This window comes from Cryptomeria japonica, chromosome 5 (assembly GCF_030272615.1).
Source record: "Cryptomeria japonica chromosome 5, Sugi_1.0, whole genome shotgun sequence".
Classification (NCBI taxonomy): Eukaryota; Viridiplantae; Streptophyta; class Pinopsida; order Cupressales; family Cupressaceae; genus Cryptomeria; species Cryptomeria japonica.
Genome location: NC_081409.1, coordinates 674981034 through 675003790, shown reverse-complemented (window position 1 = coordinate 675003790; position 22757 = coordinate 674981034). Strand labels below are relative to the sequence as shown.

Here is a 22757-nt window from a genome sequence, read left to right as displayed (position 1 = left end):
CTCATTCCCAGGCATAATTGAGGACAAAAGATTTATTTGGATGAAGAAATGTGAGAAATGAAGTCAAGATTTGAGCCTAAATGTGAATTTCGCTCCTGACCCTTCCAAAGGGTCCAGAGCGAAATTCTCCCTAGACACTATTTTCTCCCTTGTTTGGGCTAACATCCTTGTTCCTTGGACATGGTGGGGGTCGATTGATATGTTCTTGCCTCAGGAAGTGATTGAAAGCATTGAGGAAAGAAGATTTTGACCTAAGACATGGATTTCGCTCCTGACCCTTCCAAAGGGTCCAGAGCGAAATTCATATTTCCTCTATTTTGCTCTTTAACTTGACCGAGTTTGGAACTTCTAAGGCATGGTTTGGAAGACTTGGATGCATATTTGCCTTGGAGAGGAGGTTTGAGGCAATGTAATGATGGAAATCAACCTGGAAGGAGAATTTCGCTCCTGACCCTTCCAAAGGGTCCAAAGCGAAATCCTCCATTTGACCTTCTTTTTTGCCTTAAGCCCTAGGTTAGCCTTGTCTGGAGCTAGTTTGATGGTGGATTGCCTTGATTATGATGAAAGGACCTTGAAATTGATCAAGTTTGAGAGAGAATTGGATAAATGAAGTGGAAAATCAACCAAGAATGAAGATTTCACTCCTAACCCTTCCAAAGGGTCCATAGCGAAAATCCCCATAACTCTCATTTCCTTCCTAGTTTTGGCCAAGTGTTGGTTTCTAAGGCATGTTGGAAGGTGGATTGAAGTGTCCTTGCCTTGAGAGGTGGTTGAAAGCATTGGAAGATGAAGATTTTGCCTAAAGGATGAAATTCGCTCCTGACCCTTCCAAAGGGTCCATAGCGAAATTCATTATAAACCTCATTTGCTCCCTTGCTTAGGCTACAAACCTTGTTCTTTGGGTGGAGAGTGATGTATTTTTGCCTTCCAGAGAAGATTGGAGTTGAAGAGATGAAGAGTCAAGACTAGAGTAGGAATTTCGCTCCTGACCCTTCCACAGGGTCCAGAGCGAAATTCCACAAAACCACTCTTTTCTCCCAGTTTTGTGCCAAGTCAAGTGTGGGTCAGGATGAGATAGGATTGGATATGTCCTTAGGAATGACTTTGAGTTGCTAGTGATCAAAAAATTTGAAGGAATTGAGCAAAAACTAGGATTTCGCTCCTAACCCTTCCAAAGGGTCCAAAGCGAAATTCCTAAGATCACCTATTTCCCTTGCAAATCAAGTCAAACTTTTGGTTTTTATGGCTTAGGGAAGAATGGAGCAACCTTTCCTTGACCTTTGAGGTGAGTTGAAGTGAGAAACATGATAGAATTTGTCCTAAAATGCAAATTTCGCTCCTGACCCATTTCTTCCTTGTTTGGACCAAGATCTTAGTCCCTTGGGCATATTTGGAAGTAAATCAACATGTTTTTGCCTTAGGAAGTGAATGAGGGCTAAGGAATGAAGAATCAAGCCTAAATCTTGAATTTCGCTCCTGACCCTTCCAAAGGGTCCAGAGCGAAATTCTTGCAAATACCTATTTTTCCCTTGGAAAAGGTCAAATCCTTGGTTTTTTATGGCGTGTATGGAAGTGAGATGATGTGTCCTTGCCTTTTGAGGTGGATTGGGGTTGAAAAAATGAAGAAATGTGCTCAAAACTAGAATTTCGCTCCTGACCCTTCCAAAGGGTCCAGAGCGAAATTCCCAAAATCCCTCTTTTCCTTCCATTTTTGTGTCAAGCTAAATGTGGATCAAGGTAGATTGAGCTTGGAAGGACCCCTAGGCATGCCTTTGAATTGATTGTGGCCACCAATGATCAAGATTTTGAGCTTAAACTAGGATTTCGCTCCTGACCCTTCCAAAGGGTCCAGGGTGAAATCCTAAATAGGTCCTGTCCCTGGCCATGATTCTTAGTGAAATTCTCCTTTCTAGCCATTTTGAGGGTCATGCAAGTTTTGCCATGTTGAGAGAGGGATTCAAAAATGGAAGTCCAGGTATGAAAAGTGAAAAGAGTAGACTTAGGTGAAGGAAAACAAGCAAGTCAAGAATTTCGCTCCTGGCCCTTCCAAAGGGTCCAGAGTCAAATTCTCAATTTCACCTAATTTGCTCATGATGAAGGTCAAGAGATGGATTCCCAAGCCTTGATGGAGAAAAGACTAGTGTATGCTTGCCTTGGGAGACATTTTGGAGTGGAGAAGTGATAGAACTTGAGCCTAAACAAGAATTTCGCTCCTGACCCTTCCAGAGGGTCCAGAGCGAAATCCTTAAAGACTCCATCTTGCTCCAATTTTACCTCAAACTTGGTATTGGTTGAGATTAAAGGGATCCTTAGGCATGCATCCTTCCAAAGGGTCCAGAGAGAAATTTTTATAGGGCCTATCCCTGGGGAGAATCTTGAGAAAACTTCATTTTAATGTCTTCTTGTTGATGATTTAAGGTAGGAAATGCTATGTTAGAATGAATTCATTATGTGTCCTTAATCACCTTTTGGTTGGTTTTGCAGATGGAAGAAGACCAGGCCAGGGCAAGGACGACCTCTTCCAGTCCATCATCATCAAGGACGTTCCACATGCACAAAGGGAGGACTCAAGGTGCTTTGAAGCATTGGAAGACTAGGGGTGTTCAAGGAGTTCAAGTTAGCCTCAAGACCTCATTCTACCACAAGATGACAAAGAAAGGCTTTGCCAACACTTCAGGGCGAGATATGCTACTGGAGAAGGAAGACTTGACAATAAGGAAGCCTGGTCAAGCAAAGGAAGTACATCATTCATCATATCAAGACAAAGGAGGATCAACCAAGTCACAAGCATTAGGCAAGGTGGCATCCCAGTCATCATTCCTCCGGTCGGATTGGTCCACCTCAACATGACCAGATTCAATGTACCTAATTTATCGGAGGCAGCACAAACTTCGATGCACCTACCCCTACTTCCTATTGGTCCTCACTCTTGGAAAGTAATTTTCTCATTGGCTAGAGGAAGTTTGTTGTAACAAACCCTAATTAGGGTTTCTATCTTGTAATCCTAGCCATTGGTTCTAAGTCAATCAGAGCCGTCTGTTTGTAAAGGGCTCCCTATATAAAGCCTTGGCTCCTCATTTGTAAAGGTTAATAGTTAATAGTCAGAGAATAGGAAATAGTTGGAGAGAATAGTCAATAATTTGTAGCATTTTAGAGTAGAGTAGAAAGAGAAGGCAAAGAGTGTTGCCAAGACATTGTTGCAAAAGACTTGTAAACTTCATTGAAGAAATGGTGAATTTTATGTGTCGATTCAACAATTTGCATGGTCTCTATACTTCTCAAATTTGATTTCATGTTATTAGGTGAATGGAAGAAATTTGTATGACCAATGGTGATATTCGTATATCCATACTACTAGCGATTTGTTGATTGCAGACTTGCCTTGCATAGTCAACTGGAATCATTCAACTTAAGCTTAACTTCAATTATCGCTTCTTCATTGATATACATCAACCTGACGGTGTCCATGCTTGTAACGGTGATCTAAACATCATAAAGCTTTCCTCAAAAGGTCGCACTAATCTTGTGGAGATGATCTAGGATGTCAAAGCAAGACTTAGTTAGAATTTCATCAAAGGTTGTTCATTGCTCTTACGTTCTTAGTGTTAGAAATAGATCCCATTCCAACCCTTATCCTTTTTCCTTTTTTTTCAAAATCAAGGGCCAGTGAAATCCCACATTCCAGTGATATCCAAAGCAAATCAGACGCTCAAGTCATCGAATGTAAGTCCCCTTGTGATTCCAGCAAAAATCACATCATACCACAAGAGCTTATCCACACGTAGAGAACCTACATGTCAAAACCTTGGAGTTACTCCGACTGATCCTTCGGCGAGATCTTCAGCAGTCGGGAAACTTTGTTCAAGAGAGGATAAGGTACCTTTAGGTATTTTATTCTGTGTTTGGTCGTGTACAAAAGACACATCTAAACTACCCTGCTATTCTCCATGCACAGTCTGATCTGACTCCTAGAATGGTACTGCTAACTTTATCACCCTGAACTCGACAATAATTGCTCCCAATACTTCTGCTTTGATGTGTCTATAGACAACAGCAAAGGAGAAGGCCAATATTGCAGCCGCAGCAAAATGCATTCCTTTTCTTGCATCAGATCCTCTTTTCCAGATTTGATGTGAAAACTTCAGTTATAATTTGGCGCAATCCTCCTTCAGCTCCTATCTGATTTATTACCTCTGAAAACACATGTATTGTGCTCATCCCTGTGTAATAGTATGGCTTTCAATCAGGATCAGACCACCAGCTATTATAATGTCTAACATGTACTGGTTTCACAAGAAAGACTAAATGAAATGCTGGTAAGCGCTACATAGAATTTCATGTCTTCAAGATTTCTCTTCGACTTCTGCATTCTTCTGTTGCTTTCTAAACATCCTCATCTACAATATTCCAATATTTTTGAAAGAATTCATATTCCTAAGAACAAAAGTCCAAAACTCTTTGATGAACTCAGATCCATTGTGCTTTGTCATATAGTATATAAGATTGTGTCAAAGTTGATGGCTTCTAGGCTAAAAAAGTGCTTGGAGAATCTGATTTCAAAGGAGAAAAGTGGCTATCTAAGAGGTGTTGACGTGTTTTTTAGGATAGCGTCTCAAACAGAATAAAGTTCCCAACGGTCACTTCACTCTCTCTTGATCAAAGTTAAACTGTATGCTAAGATTGCGATAAGATCAAACGGCTAATTCCAAGGTTCCTTCATGCAACGGACGTGACTCAGCTGGCTGATGTGTTTGCTGGTAATCCAAGGGGACTTACATTTGAATCATTCTTTCACTTCTTTGCTGTGGCGTGGAAGTTCATCATCGGATATGGCAATTCTGCAATGCTTTTGCTTTGAACGGATTGAACTAGAATGGACTGAAATTAAAGGGGAAAGGGTTAGAGGATCTAAATCTACTCCTAAGGGTAGTGATATCAATGGATAGTGCTCTGGTGAACAAATTCCAAATAAACCAAGCTCTGTTTCGCCAAGATTAACTACAACTCCGCAAGAACCGATGCAATCTTTTGAGGATGTTGAAGGATTTTCACAGTGAGAAAGTGCACTTGAATACCCAACACGACGCAATCCAAGCAACTATCACAATCGAACTTAGCACAAATTCGGGGTTTAGGCTAACTATACACTGTAACTTATAATCAACAAGATGCAAAAAGTATGAAACATGGAAATTCAGCAAACAAAATTACATTCTCTATTGAAATCAAAGCACTTTATCTAACAACTGAGAAAATAAAATTCTACTCTAAGTGAGGAAGGTGAAACCATGCAAGTTTTGAAAAAATAACTTAAGTGGAAACTATCGCAGAACAACGTTTCACTATTATTTTCTCAAAAACTTATCGCAACAATTTCATAAAAAGCTCCCTCCTCTACAAATGAGGGGGGTCACCGCTTTATATAGAATTCATGCCTTGAGGACACATGCAAACCCTAATTAGGGTTTTCCCAAAAAGATTCCCCACACATGATGCAACAAGGTGGGAATCAGCAATTAATGACCCATCGTGCCCATATACAATTAATTTTACGTGCCCAAAATGGCATCCATTGTGCATTAAATGCACCACTTCTTTCAAATTCGCCCAATGTGTAATAAATGCTCCATCATCTCTTGAATACGATAGTTACATGCACCACTGCATTAAGTACGACGGCTGCCATGCAATGAATTAGCCGCCACCATGGTCAAATATTCCAGCAATGAATGCGCCACTATACCTTCACATGACAGCTACATGCAAAAAGATGCTCCATTGACTCAACATGCGCTGACTCAACTGCCACTAGGCAAGAAACCCCCAAAGAGAGAAAACTTCAAGAGAGAAAAATTTGATCCATGAAGAATTTTCTTGAAGTTTTTCGAACTTTCCTTATTTTGGAGGAGATTTTTATTGATTTTCCACCATCTCCTATTTTTTTAGGAACTTTCCAAAAATAGGGTTCTAGGTTCCAAGAGAGAGAAAATTCTCTCACGAATCCAAATTTGAAAGAATTTTGAAATTTGGATGTGATTTGATGCCCGAAAATGGATTTTTCAAATTTTTTGTTCAGTTCATCCTTGATTCCTTCCTTGCCTTAGAAAGTTTATCTTCAATTCATCCTTGGGTGTGATTTCTTCCTTGCTTGGAATTCCGTCTTGAAGGAAGGAATTTCCAACACTTAGTCAATTTTTCATCTTTCCTGGAATTATGTCCTGAAGGAGGGAATTTTCATCACGTAGTCAATTTTTCACCTTTCCTGAAATTTTGTCTTGAAGGAAGGAATTTCCAACATAGCGCCAAATTTTCACCTTTTCCAAGAATTATGTCATGAAGGAAGGATTTTCCATCACTTAGTCAATTTTTTCACTTTCCACGAATTATGTCCTAAAGGAAGGAATTTCCAACACTTAGTCAATTTTTCACCTTTTTCTGGAATTCTTCATCTTGGACACATTTCTTCCTCGAGGAAGGAATTTCCAACATAGCGCCAAATTTTCACCTTTTCCAAGAATTATGTCATGAAGGAAGGATTTTCCATCACTTAGTCAATTTTTTCACTTTCCACGAATTATGTCCTAAAGGAAGGAATTTCCAACACTTAGTCAATTTTTCACCTTTTTCTGGAATTCTTCATCTTGGACACATTTCTTCCTCGAGGAAGGAATTTTTTGAATTCTTTAAGTTTCCTTTTTGAACCTTGATTTTCACGTTTTGCTTCCAAACTTGGGCACATTTCGGAACTGGAGAAGAAAATTTGGAAATTTGTTCTTTGAGGAAGGAATTTTTTGTGCTTTTTGAGTTCATCTGGTCCTGAGGAGGCTTTTTCATCAATTTGCCACATTTCATATTTTTTAGGAACTTTGCTAAAATTTAGGAACGGGTCCAAGAGAGAGAGAATTCTCTCACGAATTTAAATCTGCAAAAATTTTCAAATTCCGATGAGATTTGGTGTCTAAAAATAGATTTTTCTTAAAATTTCCCGAGAGAATTTTTTGCTATTTCATTCTATTCCTTGCCCTCAATTTCCCCTTTGCCTTGGAAAATTTTGAATTCCTTGACTTAGGCTCTAATTCCACTTTGTGATGGAATTCTTCATTTCATCCATTTTCCATTTAATGCTCATTTGATTTTCGCGTCCTTGAGCTAACTTGGGCGGAATTTTGACTTGGTCATGGAATCTTGAAATTGTTGAGTTTTCTCTAACCTGGGCATTTTTGGCGCCCTATCTCTTCCTTGGGTGGAATTTTGACTCCCTCACGGAATTTCATGTTTTCTTGGTTTTCCATGGACGCCTCATTTTAGCGCCCACCTGATTGTCTAGGGTGGATTTTCCACTAAGGCAAGGAATTTCATGATTTTGGCATTTTTCATGACACCTCCAATTTGGCGCCCACCCGACTATCCTGGGCGCTGAATTGACTTGGAGAAGGATTTTCACGATTTTGGAATTTTCCATGCCATTATGGATTTGGCGCTAGACTCCTTGACTTGGGTAGAATTTCCACTAGGTCATGGAATTTGGCAATTTTTGAATTTTCCCTGACCCTTGCATTTTGGCGCCCTTGAGCTAACTTGGGCGGGATTTTCCACTGGTCATGGAATTTGGCTTATTTTGGATTTTCCATGCCACCTCATGTTTGGCGGCCTTCGCACCTGCCTGGGTGCTATTTTCAACTGATGGAGGAATTTTTCTTATCTTGGATTTTCCATGATGCCTCCAATTTAGCGCCCTACCTGGCAATTGGGCTTGGATTTTACTTGATGAAGGAATTTCATGACTTTTGAGTATTTCTCCAGACTTACCCGATTTGTGAGATTCCCACTTTCACGATTCCATTTTGGGGAATTCGAAGAGCTTTTCCATCCCTTTGGAGATTTTCCAGCTTTCCACTTTTGGAAAGTGAGCCAACACATAGCCATTTTTTGATCCCTCTACCTGCTCTTTGGCCTTTCTGGATTTAGAAATGATCATGAAAGCTCAATCTTCAATGTTTACCTACGAGGAACCTGCCATAAATCGACTTTCCAAAAATAGAAAGTGCTTCAAATATCAGAGTTAGAGCCCAAAATAGGATGCAGAGACACTGTAAATAGAAACTTACTTAAAATAGAAATTACTAAAAATTGTAAGTTTGATTTTTGGTGAAATGAAGACATTCCGGGAGGCAGTGAAATCCCTAAAAATTAGGAACTTTCTAAAAATATAAAGTTGCTCAAAATTCGCTCAAATTTTATATGTCGGTTCCTTAGAGGGTTTTTGACTCCAATGCAACATTCAATTTTCGAAAACCCTAAAAGGAAACCCCTAAAATCTAGGACTGGAGACAAAAACCCTAAAACTGACAAAATGAGCCCTAGACCTAGCCAAAATTGCTCAAACAAAAAGCAAACTTGATTAAATTGACCCCCAAACATTTGCAAACAAGAGAGACCGAAGAGACTGCCGCGAAAAGACCCAAAAAACCAAAACCAAAGGATCGAGAGGGCCTAAAAAGTAGGGGGTCCCCATTTGCAATGGAGCGATGTGTGAAAAGGTCACAACAAGAGGTAGAGGATTGTTATTGCTCATGAGACTATCCATTCAATCAAGATTGGAAGAAGGAAGGCATGGTTATAAAATTGAATATGAACAATGCTTATGACACAGCTTCTTGGGATTTCCTCATCATGATTATGTGTAGATTTGGATTCAATGAAGCTTGGTGCAACTGAGTTTACAATTGTATATCTTCTGCTACCTACGCCATTCTAATTAACAAGGTTGTGACCGAATTTTTCAATGCCAAGAAGGGACTAAGGCAAGGGGATCCCTTACCTCCTTTTTGTGTCTTGTCATTGCTAAAGCTCTAGGCAAAATATTGAAGAAAGAGGCAAGGCAGGGAAATTTAATTGGGCTACAGGTTTTGAGAGGCATAAGCAACATCACCGACCTCCAATTTGTAGATGATACTTTATTTTTTGGGGAAGCTACAATTAAAGAAGCAAGATGGATTAAAAAGGTGTTGATGCAATATGAATTCGCTAATGGACAAAAAGTCAACATAGCCAAATTAAGAATCTAGTTTTTTGAAAGACACTTGTCTGGAAGGATTGGAGACTCAAAGGATCTTAGGTTTTAAGAAGGACAAACTTCCCAGCAGATATTTAGAGATGTCATTATTCGATAAGAGATTCTTAGAGATGTAAACGAGCAAGTTCAAAGGAAGCTTGCCAATTCAAAAGGTAGGTGGTTGACAATGGTTGGGAGGATTTCTTTAATTAAAGCCTCTTTGGTTGCAATGCCAATATATACCATGTCCATATTCCAACTTCCAAGTAAAACTACAAAGAATCTTGAAGCCACACAACACATATTCATATGGCGAGGCAGCGAAAACTTGTACAAATAAAACCTTGTCAAGTGGGAGGAGGTATGCAAACCTTTATATCTAAGGGGGCTTGGGTTTAGAAACTGCAAATTTATGAATAAAGATTTGGGGGAAATTTTGGTTTGGAGAATTTCTAAAGAATGAAATAGATTGTGGAGTGAAATTTATCAAGCAAAATATTTGTAGAATAAGCTTGACAATTTGTTCAAAAACACAGCCAATCTTCCTCAATGATAATGTGTTTGATGCTTTATGAGAACTTGCAGCAAGTTAATCTCTTTAGATACTATTTGGAGGTTGGGGAAAGGTAATAAGATCATATCCTGACATGATCACGTTTTGACAATGTCAATAGTGATATGGTGAGAGATTACATCGAGAAGTGTCCTCAACGGAAACAGTGGAAGACTTTGATTGCCCCAGTAGATGAGTTGAAGGTGTGTTAAGTGGAAATTCAAGTCAAGCTAGAAAAATGGCTTATCCAAAAGATAATCTCTAACGACAAAATAGTTTGGGGTGAGCATGGCAATGGTAAAGTCTCAATCAGCTCTACCTTTTAGGCCTATTTCACTAAGAGAACATAATTTTCTAGCAGTTATTAAGAAGATCTAGTCTAAGAATGGTCTCTCTAAGAATCGTCAAAATCCACCGTCCAAGTGGAGCTAATGGAAGCCGAACACCCAAGTCTTTTTCCTACAAAGGCTGATCTTAAGTACTTTTGAAGTTAGAAAAGAGCTAAAAAGGCCCACCTTCTTCATCATATACAACATCCTCACTAAATGTTAGACGATCAGTGTCCACATCAATTAGCAGATAGGCCTTATGATTGTCATTGTATCATGTAAGCATCAACTTCTAACTTTTGGAATCCAGTTCGGTTCTCATAGCATCTAAAATCCAAACGTATGCAATAGAACCAAAAACCTTAAGATGGTCGATTCTTGGTTTCCTCCCAAACCAAGCTTCCTCTAGGATCATCTTCTTGACAAACTATGTGTGAGACCTATTAAGAAGCTATACTGCAGTGTAAACTGCCTCAGCCCAAAACTTCTTTCAAACATCTTGTTCTCCAACATATATCAAGCCATTTCCGTAATAGTATGGTTCCTCCTCTCAACGACAACATCCTATTGAAGGGTATAGGGTATGGTAAGCTGATGTTTGATACTCTGTTTAGAACAAAAGTCAATGAATTCGTGGGAATAGAACTCAACCTCATTATCGGACATAAGAATGATGATTGGACATCTTGACTCTTTTGCAGCTAAGGCTTTAAACCTTCGAAATTCATTAAACAAGTTCGATTTTGCTTTGAAGAAAAACACCGGCATTTTCCTACTAAAATCATCAAAAAACAAGAGAAAATACCTGGCACCAATGATCGATGCAATATTCATTGGTCCATAAACATCTGCATGAACCGGTTGAAGGAACTTTGATGCTCTCCAAGCTTATCCTTCAAGAAATGAAGTTTGATGTTGCTTCCCTACTTGGCAAGCTCTGCATACACCATGTGTCTATTGTTGAATCTCAGCTAACCCTTCTACCGAATTCTCTCGAGCCAACTAAGAGAGATAAGATAGGTTGACATGCCCATAACGTCGATGCCAAAGAGTACTGACAAATGAACTCTTTGCAGCCATTGCATGTTCTTGACACTCTCTAGTATCAACCAGCCGATACAACCCATGATCTTCGATGCCAACTTAATCTTTTTCTTGGAATCCTTGTCAACAATATGACACTGTGCACAGAAGGATGACATCCAACTTGGGATAGTGGCACATAATCTAACTCACTAAGAGAAAATTGAGCTCCATGCCCAAAACATAGTATACATTGAGAACAATCAAATTTCTCCTACCACAAGTAATCTAAACATTGCCTTTGCAAACAATCGTATACTCTTCACTACCACTTAAGATAATGGAATCTGAGCATGTCTTATACTCTATGAACCAATCTCTCTTGTGTGTAAAATGTCAAGATGCTCCAAAATCAATATGCCACACAGAAGACTTTGCATGATTTGTTGATCATTTGGCCATTAACACATAGAAGCTAGACTCCTTCTACTCTGAATGCTCTGCAACATGAGCCTTCTGTTGAGACCCTCCCTGGTTGGATTTTTTATTAGCCAACCACTTTTTGCAGTGCTTCTTCATATAACCAAGTTTACCACAATAATGACATGTGAGATTCTTCAAATTGTTGCAAGCATCATCAAACTTGCCTTGTCCTTTCAGCTAAAGAGGAATTGTCTTTGCCTTTGTCCATGGCAGTAAAAGCCTGTTTTACACTGGATGAAATACTACTACTGCCAAACTATTTCTTCCATCTATCCTACTACAAGAGTTTGTTGCACAACTCTTCGCACTTCAAGTCAACATTTGTAGAGGTGATGTTCATTGTTTTTATGAAATGCTCATATGACCATATCTTCTTCTTCCATCTTGCAACCAATGGCCTCTAATTGATCACGAATGTCTTTTATTTTTATCAAATGATCTTGCAAAGACATTATCTCATCTATCATTATTGAGAACATATTTTTAAGAAAGAAGGTTTTGCCTTTAAATAATGTTTCTACAAAGTTTTCAAATGAGTCCATATTTCTACAGAGGTTTTGCCAGACAACACTTCTGGAAGCATGATCATAGGTGACAGATAATTTGAGCATGATGATAGGTGACAATAAAGGTCATCAAACTTGTATCGGTTTTTACCTACAGCTGTGGGACAAGTGTATGTACCAAGGAGAATCTAATCAAGACACGGATACTAAAAAATGGTGAGCATGCATTATTTCCAAGTGATCTAATTCTTGTCGTTGAACCTTTGGCTACTTTCCAACATGATGTTGGGTCATGAAGCCATCCCTCCTGCTATCTAAGGTCACAAAAAACAAGGAAACTACAGCTTTGATTGAAATTTTTTGGAAAATAATTTGAAACCCAAACACCTTTGATTTTTATTGATAAAAAATCGACAAAAAAAAATACACTATGAGATTGAGATTTTTCCAATAAAAAAATTTAAAAGAATTGCTACAAATTTTAAACAAACCCTGGGTTTGAAACCCTAGGTCCTCAAGGCACCCACAATTTTGGGAAAAAACATAAAAAAATGACTGCAGATTGTGAACCCTAGCCATGCAAAATTAAAAACCCAATTGCGCCTAGCAAAAAACCAGCGATTTTAGAAAAAATCATGCAAAAAAAGAAAAAACCCACAATTTTGAAGAATGTTACCGCATTTTTTCTTGCGGAAGAAAACCTTGATGTGAGCACAAAACAGGTCACGTGGAAAACACAGAAGATACCTATTGTGACCTAATCACACATCACCCCATTCCAAATGGGGACCCCCTACATTTTTGACTGCTTGGTCTTTTGAGTAGTTTGGCAATAGTTCCAAAAGTCTCCTCAAGTCCTCAAGTGTTTTGGTGAATTTTGGCTAAGTTTGCAAGTGTTTTGGAGAAATTTGGCCAAGTCTGGAAGCATATATTGTCTATTTTAAGGTTTGTATCCTTCGGACTTAGAAATGGAGTCAGTAGCCTAGGGTTTTGTGAAATTTGAGCGAAGCATTGAAATAAGGACCCTTCAATGAAGCTACCACTGAAATTTGGGCAAATTCTAAGGACTTACTATTTTTAGTAAGTTTCACTGCATCCTGGATTGGCTAACTATTGCATTTAAACAAACTTACTATTTTTAGCAATGTCTATTTTTAGTAAGTCTATTTTTCATAAGTGCCACTATGTCCTAGTTTGCCCTAATTTGGTGTTTGGAAGAATTTACTTTTTTAGTAAGTATTTTTGGAAAGTCTTATCTCTGGCAAATGGCAAAACACTAACGGCAAAACGTTCTTGAATATCCAGTTCTAAATCTGAAAAAGTTGAAAAGCAAGCAGGTGAGATCAAAATGTGGTTAAGTCTGGAAATCCTCCCCGAAAAGGACAAAGCATTGAAAATCTATTCTTCGGTGCAATTCCCAAGACCAAGAGGAATCTTCCAAAGTTCAAAAAATCCTTCTCACTCGAAATGAACAAGATCCAGAAGAATGGGCACAATCCTCATGAAGTAGAGGAATTTTCCAAAACTTGAAAATTCGTCCATGACCCCTCAAATGTGCCCATCCTCCCTCCTTGGGCACAAATCCTAAGGCAGGGAGGATTTTCCCTGCAGGGGAAATCCCTCCTCCGCAGGGAAAATCCCTCCTCCACCCCCCAGATGAGCCCAGGCAAGCTCCTAGGACACATTCCACCTGCAATGGAGGATTTTTCCAAAAACGCAACATTCCTCCTTCACCTCTAAAATGTGCCCAAGACAAGGAGGGTGCAAATCCACAATTGAGGAGGATTTTTCCTCATGACCAGAATTCCTCCTCCAAGGTCTAAATGCGCCCATGTAAGCAGAATTCCTGAAAAAATTGTTTGTTTTAGAAATTCTTCTCCTCCGGACTCCAAACAAGACAAAATTCCTGGAAAACAAAAAAATAGTTAAGTGTCAAAAAAATTCCTCCTTTAGCACAAAACACGCCCAAGCATTCACAAAACATGAATGGTGAAACTTCACAAGCAAAGAAATTTTCTCCTCCAGCATTGATATGCACTCAAGAATTCCTCGGGAATGGAAACAATAAGGAAATTTTTCTAAGGCAAGGAAATCCTCCAAGATATCCTTTATGCACCCAGGATGGAAAGAATCTTGTAAAAGACAAGTTAATAACATACAAAATGGAATATTCTGCATTAATGAAGCATAACTTAAGGTATCATAGAAATTCCTATTTTTGAAGTCTAGTATAAGGAGCAGGGTCCATCGAAACGACAAGTTGCCTCTTTCTCATTAAGGAAATTTGAAGCGTGATTGGAACAAATTAATGCAACTGCTAAAATTATCTCATTGCCAACTTAGCAATTTGGTGGACCATTTCTATTTAAACAAGGTTTTGGACTTCATTCCTCACATCACGTTTTGGTGAAATTGAAGCAAGAGCAAAGTGAAGAACAGCTAGGGCATGATTTTTATCCAAAAGTTCTTATTTTTTTGGAGGTTTTTATATTTATTCCAAGTCTGGAATTGACAGCATGGAATTCTTCTTGTTGATGTGTTTTTTATGTACTATGCAACACGAAATAAAATACCAAAGGCACTCTATCCTCTCTTGATCCAAGTCTTCTTAGATGCTGAATTATATGATCAATCAAGATAACTCCAAGGTTTCTATTGTCAAGTCTTGGCATGTCGATAGCTCAATTGGTTTTTGTGATTGCTAGTAATCCACATGGGACTTACGTTAAACATGACGTTGTTGGAACTTAGATTCTAACTATTTGCTTGGAAAATAAAAGGGCAAAAGAGATATGGTTTAGGGAGTCTAATCTAATCCTAAGAATGTAGGAATGATGGACAATCTTTGGTAAAACTCAACTAAGCCTTGCTTTGACATACAAAGCAACAACTACACAAAGCTTAATGCGAATGTCTAAGGTAAGCACATGGTGTTCAAATCACTATTAACAACAAGGATACCATCAAGGCAATGCATATCAAAGTGTGAATAGCAATTGAAGTTAAGCTCATTTAAGGATTCCAGTTGACTACACAAGGCAAACTTACAATCAACAAATTGCTAGTGGTATGGATATATGAATCTCACCATTGATCATGCACAAAGTTCTTTCATTCATCTAAACAACATGAAAATGAATTGAGAAGTAGAGATCATGCAAATTGTTGAGTCAACACATAAAGTTCACCATATCTTCCATGAAGTTAATATACTGCTTACAATAAAGTCTTGGCAACAATCTTTGCCTTCTACTCTAACTATTTGCTTGCTATCTACTTGCTATTGACTATTCTTCAACTATCCACTATTAACCTTTACATATGAGGAGAGTGAGCCTTACATGATGCTCTCTTTACAATAAGTGGCTAGGATCAAATCCCCATCAATGGCCACAATTTTACAATAAAACCCTAATTAGGGTTTGTTACAACAAACTCCTTCTGGCCAATGAGAAAATTACATTTGATTTGACATGTCATAGATTGAATGTGAACCAATAGAAAAAGGGGTTAAATATCTCGAACTTTGTGCCCCCATGGGTGAGTAAGGTACATTGAACTTGGGCATCTTAACTTGGAACCCTTTGATTGGTTGAATGATGACTGGTATGCCACCTTTCTCTTGCATTGTAAACCTAATACTTCATCATGAATGAATGTTGATGCCTTGAGTAATATCTCTTGATACTCAACATCTCAAGCTTCAATAGTGATGATGGAGGGAGATATTCGCAAATCGCATCATCTTGCCTGACCTGATCATCTTCATTCATTATTTTGTGTTGGATTGCTTTCTTGATGTACTGGCAGCAATTCTTGGATTTCCGGAGGAAATTCAAGATACTCATAAGTTCTTTCCTAGATGACAATCTCTATTCATTCCTTATTGAGGTGTTCTTGGACATGGTGAAGATATCCCTCTTCAATGTGAATCTCGAAGTTTGACCTCGATCCTTTTACAATATTGAGTCCTCAAACATCTTGATGTTGCCTTCCTCACATCAAACCTCAAAAAAAAAATACATTTTAAATCAAAATGCGATCATAATATTTAACACTTCGTAATTCCCAAATCTGAAAATAAGACTTAAGGTCTAGAATGTTGATGTTTGCATACACTGCAGGAAATTTTATTTTTCTTGCGATGGTTGTATAACCATTTTGTTGATATCATGCCTTACTTTTATCAGTTCGTCTCTGTTCAAAGATATTGATCTCTGCATTTATGAGTTCCTTCTTAGCTGGAAGTGTTTCTGGTTTCTTGTTAACTGTCACCGACCTGCATGTATGACTTGCAGCTTCGTGGGAGCCTCATGCGTGCTAGCAGCGGTTTCTTTCCTCTTCGCATTTCATCCAATATAAAGATTGTCTATATGACTTTTGTAACGGCACATATGTAACTGCTGATAAGCTTATGGTGTCTTTTGGCCTTCCTGTTAATCTTAGAGGATCCGGTTAATACTGAGAGGGGGGGTGAATCAGTATTAACAACAATTTCAAACTTAAAACTTGAACTTATAAAACTTCGCCAAATCAATCATAAATCAGTAATAAACTCTTTACCAGTGCCTCTCGGAAATCTTTTAGCCAATAGTGCCTCAAGTTCCATCAAATGATCTTCATTATCATCCTCACCTCTGCTACCGCCATGACTAGACCTGCAGTCATGATTATAACAAATATCCTTTCCTTTCTCCACAAATGTACCAGTTACAAATGCTTTAAAAGCATATTCAGACGGTTTTGCAACACTATTATCAAAGTTGTTTAACTCAAATGCAATCAACTTTCCAATAAGAGAATCAACAGTAACTTTATCTTTAGAAATAGATCTCAGTTCTTGAATTGCAGAAACTCTAATAGCATATTGTGGTAGGAGAGTTCTAAGCATTTTACTAACAACATCATCATCAATCTTACCTCCAGCACTCTTAATACCACCTACAACTTCTTTAATCCTTTGACCATATTGTGCAATGTTCTCACCATCAACCATTTTCATGTCATCAAATTTGCCTCTTAAACTTTCTTCTTTTGCTCTTTGTACATGTTCATCTCCTCCATAAATCAAGTCTAATTTCTCCCATACCTCAAATGCAGTTTCTAATCCATGAACATCTATATACTCAGAATCAAATAAAGTACTTACAATTGCTTCCAAGGCTTGAATGTTTTCTTGTCGTTCTTTAAGCTCATCCAGTGTCAAGGGGCTGGTAGTAGGAGCAACATACTTGTTTACCACATGATTCTGATACTGAGCACCCAATCCTTTGATGTATATCTTCATCCGGTAGTTGTCCTTGGTAGACTTGGGACCCTCCTTCATCATCTTTCTTCAGGATCTTTCCCTCAAGCTGTTAAGCTTTCTGCACACAGAGGACCAATGCTCTGATACCAATTGTTAATCTTAGAGGATCCGGTTAATACTGAGAGGGGGGGTGTATCAGTATTAACAACAATTTCAAACTTAAAACTTGAACTTATAAAACTTCACCAAATCAATCATAAACCAGTAATAAACTCTTTACCATTACCGATAATCACTGATAACCAACTGTTAAACTAATTTAACAAAACTGCTCATTAAGTGTTCATCAACATGCATAAACTGAAAGTAAATCAAATCAACACATCAGAAACATTCACCACATCAACACCATGTTTTTCACATGGAAACCCAAATAGGGAAAAACTACAGTGGGAATTGGTACCCACAAAAATTGTGCACTCTTTCGGAATGCGCCCTGTTAGGAGCAGACCTTGTTAGGAGTCACCCGGTTAAAGGATTTAGATGATGAGCCCTATTAGGATAAACCTCGCAAGATTATTTAACACTCAGATGTTGAGCTACCCTGTTAGGGGATTTACAATGTAAGGCCTGTTAGGACCTACCCGGTTAAGGGATTTTGACTGCTGCAACTATTAGGGAACAACAGTGAATGATCTGGGTATAGCACTTAACCAGATCTAATTCTGCTCCAAATCTGCTACACTCTGGTTCGGCTTCATACTTTTCTCAAAAACCACCGACACAACAAACATCAACTGTATCGACCTAAATAACCTTTACAACTTAGTCGGTTACAAAACCCTAAGACTTACAACATAGATCATCACAGATCTTTACAACTCATTATAGATCATCATATGGATCATTACAATCAATTACAAATTAATTACAGTCGTTGAATGATCATCGCACCTCGATCTAATACTCTTTCAAACCCTTAGCTCTATCTGCTAAGCACTTTGCATATTCCCAAGAAATTCGCTCTTTGATCGCGCCAAAACATCATTCAAACACTTCACACAGTTTCAGCCACGTCATCACCAACTTATAAACATAATGTGATCCACCACCGAACTCAAAATCATTACCGGTTAAGAGAATTCTTTACTGGTCCTTAAACCCTTCTTAAACCCTAGCAAAACTACAACAAAAATCATAAACATGACTACCGGTAACCAAAACATGATGTGGTTCTGGTCAGATGCATATTACAATGATACAAACTCACATTCCAAACCGCAACACTTCAATCATCACCAATCGCCAGATTTAATCAAAACATTTCCTTGTTTACCGATTAAGGTCCTAATTCTCAGTTTCCTATTTCTTTACCGGTAGGATCTTTCCAATAGACCAAAAAGACTAAGATGACAAAATACAACATAGTAAACATCAGTTGCCATTAATGACAACACAAATAACTGATCAAAGTCATCCAATCATGCAATCTCAATCTCTTCATCACAATGTCATCACAAACAGTAATTTACCGGTTCAGTCATCATTCTTCATCTGCATCAGTTATGCCAATCATGCCAACACTTTCGTCTACCTCCAACAAGAGATATTTCAAGCCTTGTCTTCTCTTTAAAAGGCATGTTGTTGTTTGTGCTTTCGTGGGGGGTGAAGTTCTCAAGAGAGAGTCTATATTAATATCTGATCATCCGTGCTAACTGCAGTGTAGAAGCTTTCAGTTGTTCTGAGATGCTATTGGCTTATAGTGCTGATTGTCAAGTGTTATCAATCTCGCTTAAATCATTGCTTGATTAAGCTTGAGAGCATTGTATCAGATTTGTGTCTTTAATAAAAGTTTGATTCTTGGTGTGGCTGGGTTTTTCACCCTCAGGTGGAGGGTTTTCCTAGGATAAAATTCTATGTATCTTGTTCTTGTGAAATTTTTTTAAGTTTCAAAATTATGTGTCTTACCTTTCTGGTTCTAACATTAACACTCCAAACAGCCTTATTTGAAGAGTAGATTACACCAAGATACTGATGCATTAAACCAATGAATGTCAAGGAGCACCTGATAGCCTAAGATGGTTTAGCAATGGCCACCAACTCACCAGTCATATCAGACCTAATGTGTGTTGTCAACTATCTTGCCTGCGGCATGTGACAGGTATTCCAGTCATTGGCTCTCATTTGCAATATGGTGAAAAACAAGTATTTGTAATGAGAGTGACCCCAATTGAAAAACCCACATTGCAATAAGTTGATAACACAGCCTACAACTAGATGAACATGTCATGAAGATTCTGGAGTACTGAAATTATGGAAGGCAGAAATTAGAGAATTAATAACAAGATAGATTCTAAGTGCAGTGCAGCAAAAAAATTTAGTAATGGAATTTTTTGAAGTGTAACAAGGTAGATTCACACTCATGGATTTCTGGAAAGCTTCCATGTTGCATTTTAACAACCCTGCTGAAAAGAAATTGAAACATTCACGAAGCAGGTTATTGCACATCAAAAGATCCCTGTTAAAGACTGCACCTGCAGTGGTGGCCTGGCAGTCATAGTTGGAGAAGGCCGCAAATACTTCCTTGTGCCAAGAGGATTGAATATAGATGTTTGCCACCAGCTTCCCATGCATTGTCCTCCCTGTTATGTCAATGAAAGTCATGATAAATTCTTCCAAGATTGTAGTATCATGGTCATGGTTGTTGTTGAATAAGCTCCTGCCAATCATGGATAAAATTGTGCCTTCCATCAATGGTAACAGAATGTTGTGTAGCTAAACAATCTACATAGAAGGATCCTCCTCCTTACATTCACATCGTTTACCTACAATGACAACTCTACACTCCATCTTTTCTGCCTTCAATGATATTTCCCCATTTTGTGTAAGCTCAACCCAATCTAAAGATCATTTGTGCAATCGGATATTATTTTCACTGGTATCATTGTGAGTTTCCATGGCATAGCTATCATCCTGATAGGTGACCAAATCTTCAAACTGGACAGATATGAATTGAATCTCCTCTCAATCTCTAATATCCTGTGAAGAACCCCCCAGTCCTTACTCAGATTAGTCACTTCGATTTCTTCCTCTTGCTCAATTCCTTAATTAGCAAGGAGATCGGCCACTCTATTGGCTTCATGATAAACAAGTGCTATTGTGAAGTCCTCCAATTCATCCAAAATTGACCAAATGGTCCAAATCATTTCTAGCTATTTTTTGGTTTCCAATTGTTGAGTTTCTTTGATTTTATTGCATTGATGCAAATCATCAAGTCTCCTTTATTGTCCACTTTCTTCGGTCTCTATCGATCACATAAATTAAGACCCTCATATAAAGCTTCAAACTCTGCCTCACCGTTGGATCCTTGCTGGAGTTTTTTCAAAACTGCCCAAGTGAGGAATCCCGCCTCATCCCTAATAATGTAACCTGCAGCTGAGGCATTGCAATTAGCTCTAGAGACCCCATCAAAATTCCTTTCCAGTCTACCTCCAGTCTACCTCTTGGAGGAGCTTGGCAATATATAGATATATATACTTGCTGGAGTTTTTTCAAAACTGTCCGAGTGAGGAATCCCACCTTGTCCCTAATAATGCAACCAGCACCTGAGGCCTTGGGATTACCTGTAGAGGCCCTATCCAAATTCCTTTTCAGTCTACCTCTTGGAGGGGCCCAGCGCTCTATATGTGTGTGTGTGTACTGCATAAAAATAGCTCTAGTCTAACAACCCAATAAGACAGTCTACAGGCTGCATGTTAAACCCCATGGAAGAGGAGAAACAGGAAAAGGAAATTCTAGTTTTTGCAATTTTAAACCTCACAAGAAATTTGCACTCGCCTAATTTCAAGTCTCGTTCAAACAAGGTAAGTCAGGTACAGTCCAGGCAACATGGTGAAAAGAATGGCGTCCAGTGCTAGGCCAACGGAACCCAATATGTCAGATTATAAACTCACTGGGCCAAAAAATAGGGCAGACCAGGGCATTGCTAACGATAACATGACCTCTAATACCAGAGGAGGCCGTGGCGTTTCACTGTAGCTATATAAAAAATGTAAACGCAATGTTTAAATCTACAAAAGACATGATATAATGCTGTTTAGTTCCACAAAATCACCTACCCAGCTTGTTGGGTGTGGAGAATACCGGATAAAAGAACCGTACCCTGGTTGCACATCTAAAAAATACCCAGCAAGAGAAATTTGAAAAATTAAATGAAAAATGACAAATAAAAATTTATTAGAGCAGTTAGTTGGAATGTGGTCTGATGGTCAAAACTCAGCGTCAACGTGTGAATTGCCCAAAACCCCGCCTTATGTGTGTGAATGTAGTAAATTTGCGAGTTCGACCAGAGCAATCTTAGAAGAAAACCAAAATTTCATGGTGGAAGTGAAAAGAAAAAAAATATTTGAAAAAGAATAAACCTACCTTTGGGCTTCTATTTGATCATACTCGAAAAGCTCTTCTTCCTTCTCCTTTTCCTCCTCTGCATTTCCGTGCTGAACAATTTCAGACTGGGTTTCTTCCTCGGACTCTTCTTCATTGCTGGATTGCAGTTCCACATCCAGCAACCTCGCAAAATCATCATTGCTCGAAGAAGGAGACGGCGATTCCGTTGCCACACTCATTATGATTGTAACGTTACAACATAACAAGAAGCTGGTTTTTTTCAGTACTTAATTCATACCTGCACATTGTCAACTCCTATTTCTTTTGGGGTTTCTAACTTTTGAAAGAAAGCCGCGCAAATTATAACTTGGGTTTGCAGAAAGATTAGAATAAATTATGTAAGAAAAACAGTGTTTGTAAGGACTTCGCCAGGCAAAGCGTAGAGCGTGGCAGTGGCAGAACGAACGGAAAAAAAACACGCCGATTTATGGCTTTAAATGGCTTCGGGTTTGACTGTGTTAAGACCCGGTAGAGTTCATACGAATTTCCCCACAAATACAAGCACCTACCTACTTTGCACATTTTGTTGAGATGAAAGCACCTAAAATGTAGGAAGCTGAAATTAACATTGACACCCTTCTACACGTTTTCCGGTATTCAAAATACAAAGTTACTTCGTTCATCTTTGTTTCATAATTAGTACTTGTCGTTAGTCAATATTATTGTAATGAGTTTTTTGTTTTTCCAGTTCACTAGTTATTAAAAAAATTAATTTGAACCAATCACAAACAAATTTTAACTTTTTTTTAGGAAATTCAAAATAATTAGTTTTAGTGGCAACGATATAACCAGAAATATTATTCTTTTTCCTTAATTTTTTAATTTAATTTAATTTTATTGATCTCACTCTATATTACTTATTCTTTTTCTTTAATTTTTTAATTTAATTTAACTTTATTGGTGTCACTCTAGCTTTCTTTATTTTTGTGATGCATTTTATATTGCTATATGTATTATAGATATTTTAGAGAGGAAAATAAATATAGAATTTTATAATGTTATATTATTTTAATAATATATTATTATAACATAAATAGATCTATAATCAAATCAAATAATAAAAATATCAAATTATATAAAATGTTAAGAGATATATATTTATAATAATAATTAC

The 22757-nt window shown here is 38.1% G+C and overlaps 1 protein-coding gene across 3 annotated transcripts in view; it reads right to left on the bottom strand.

The window, feature by feature from the left end:
- The window catches only part of LOC131079369 (RNA polymerase II C-terminal domain phosphatase-like 4), a 126946-nt gene extending 104795 nt beyond the window's left edge, over positions 1 to 22151 (bottom strand). For 2 of the 3 annotated variants that reach the window (XM_058017287.2, XM_058017288.2), the window contains exon 1: positions 21623 to 22151. In XM_058017287.2, the coding sequence (XP_057873270.2) occupies positions 21623 to 21822 (200 nt within the window). In that variant the 5' untranslated portion in view covers positions 21823 to 22151. The remainder of the gene's footprint in view (positions 1 to 21622) is intronic. The other variant, XM_058017286.2, reaches the window with a different exon arrangement.
- Positions 22152 to 22757: the final 606 nt, after the last annotated feature.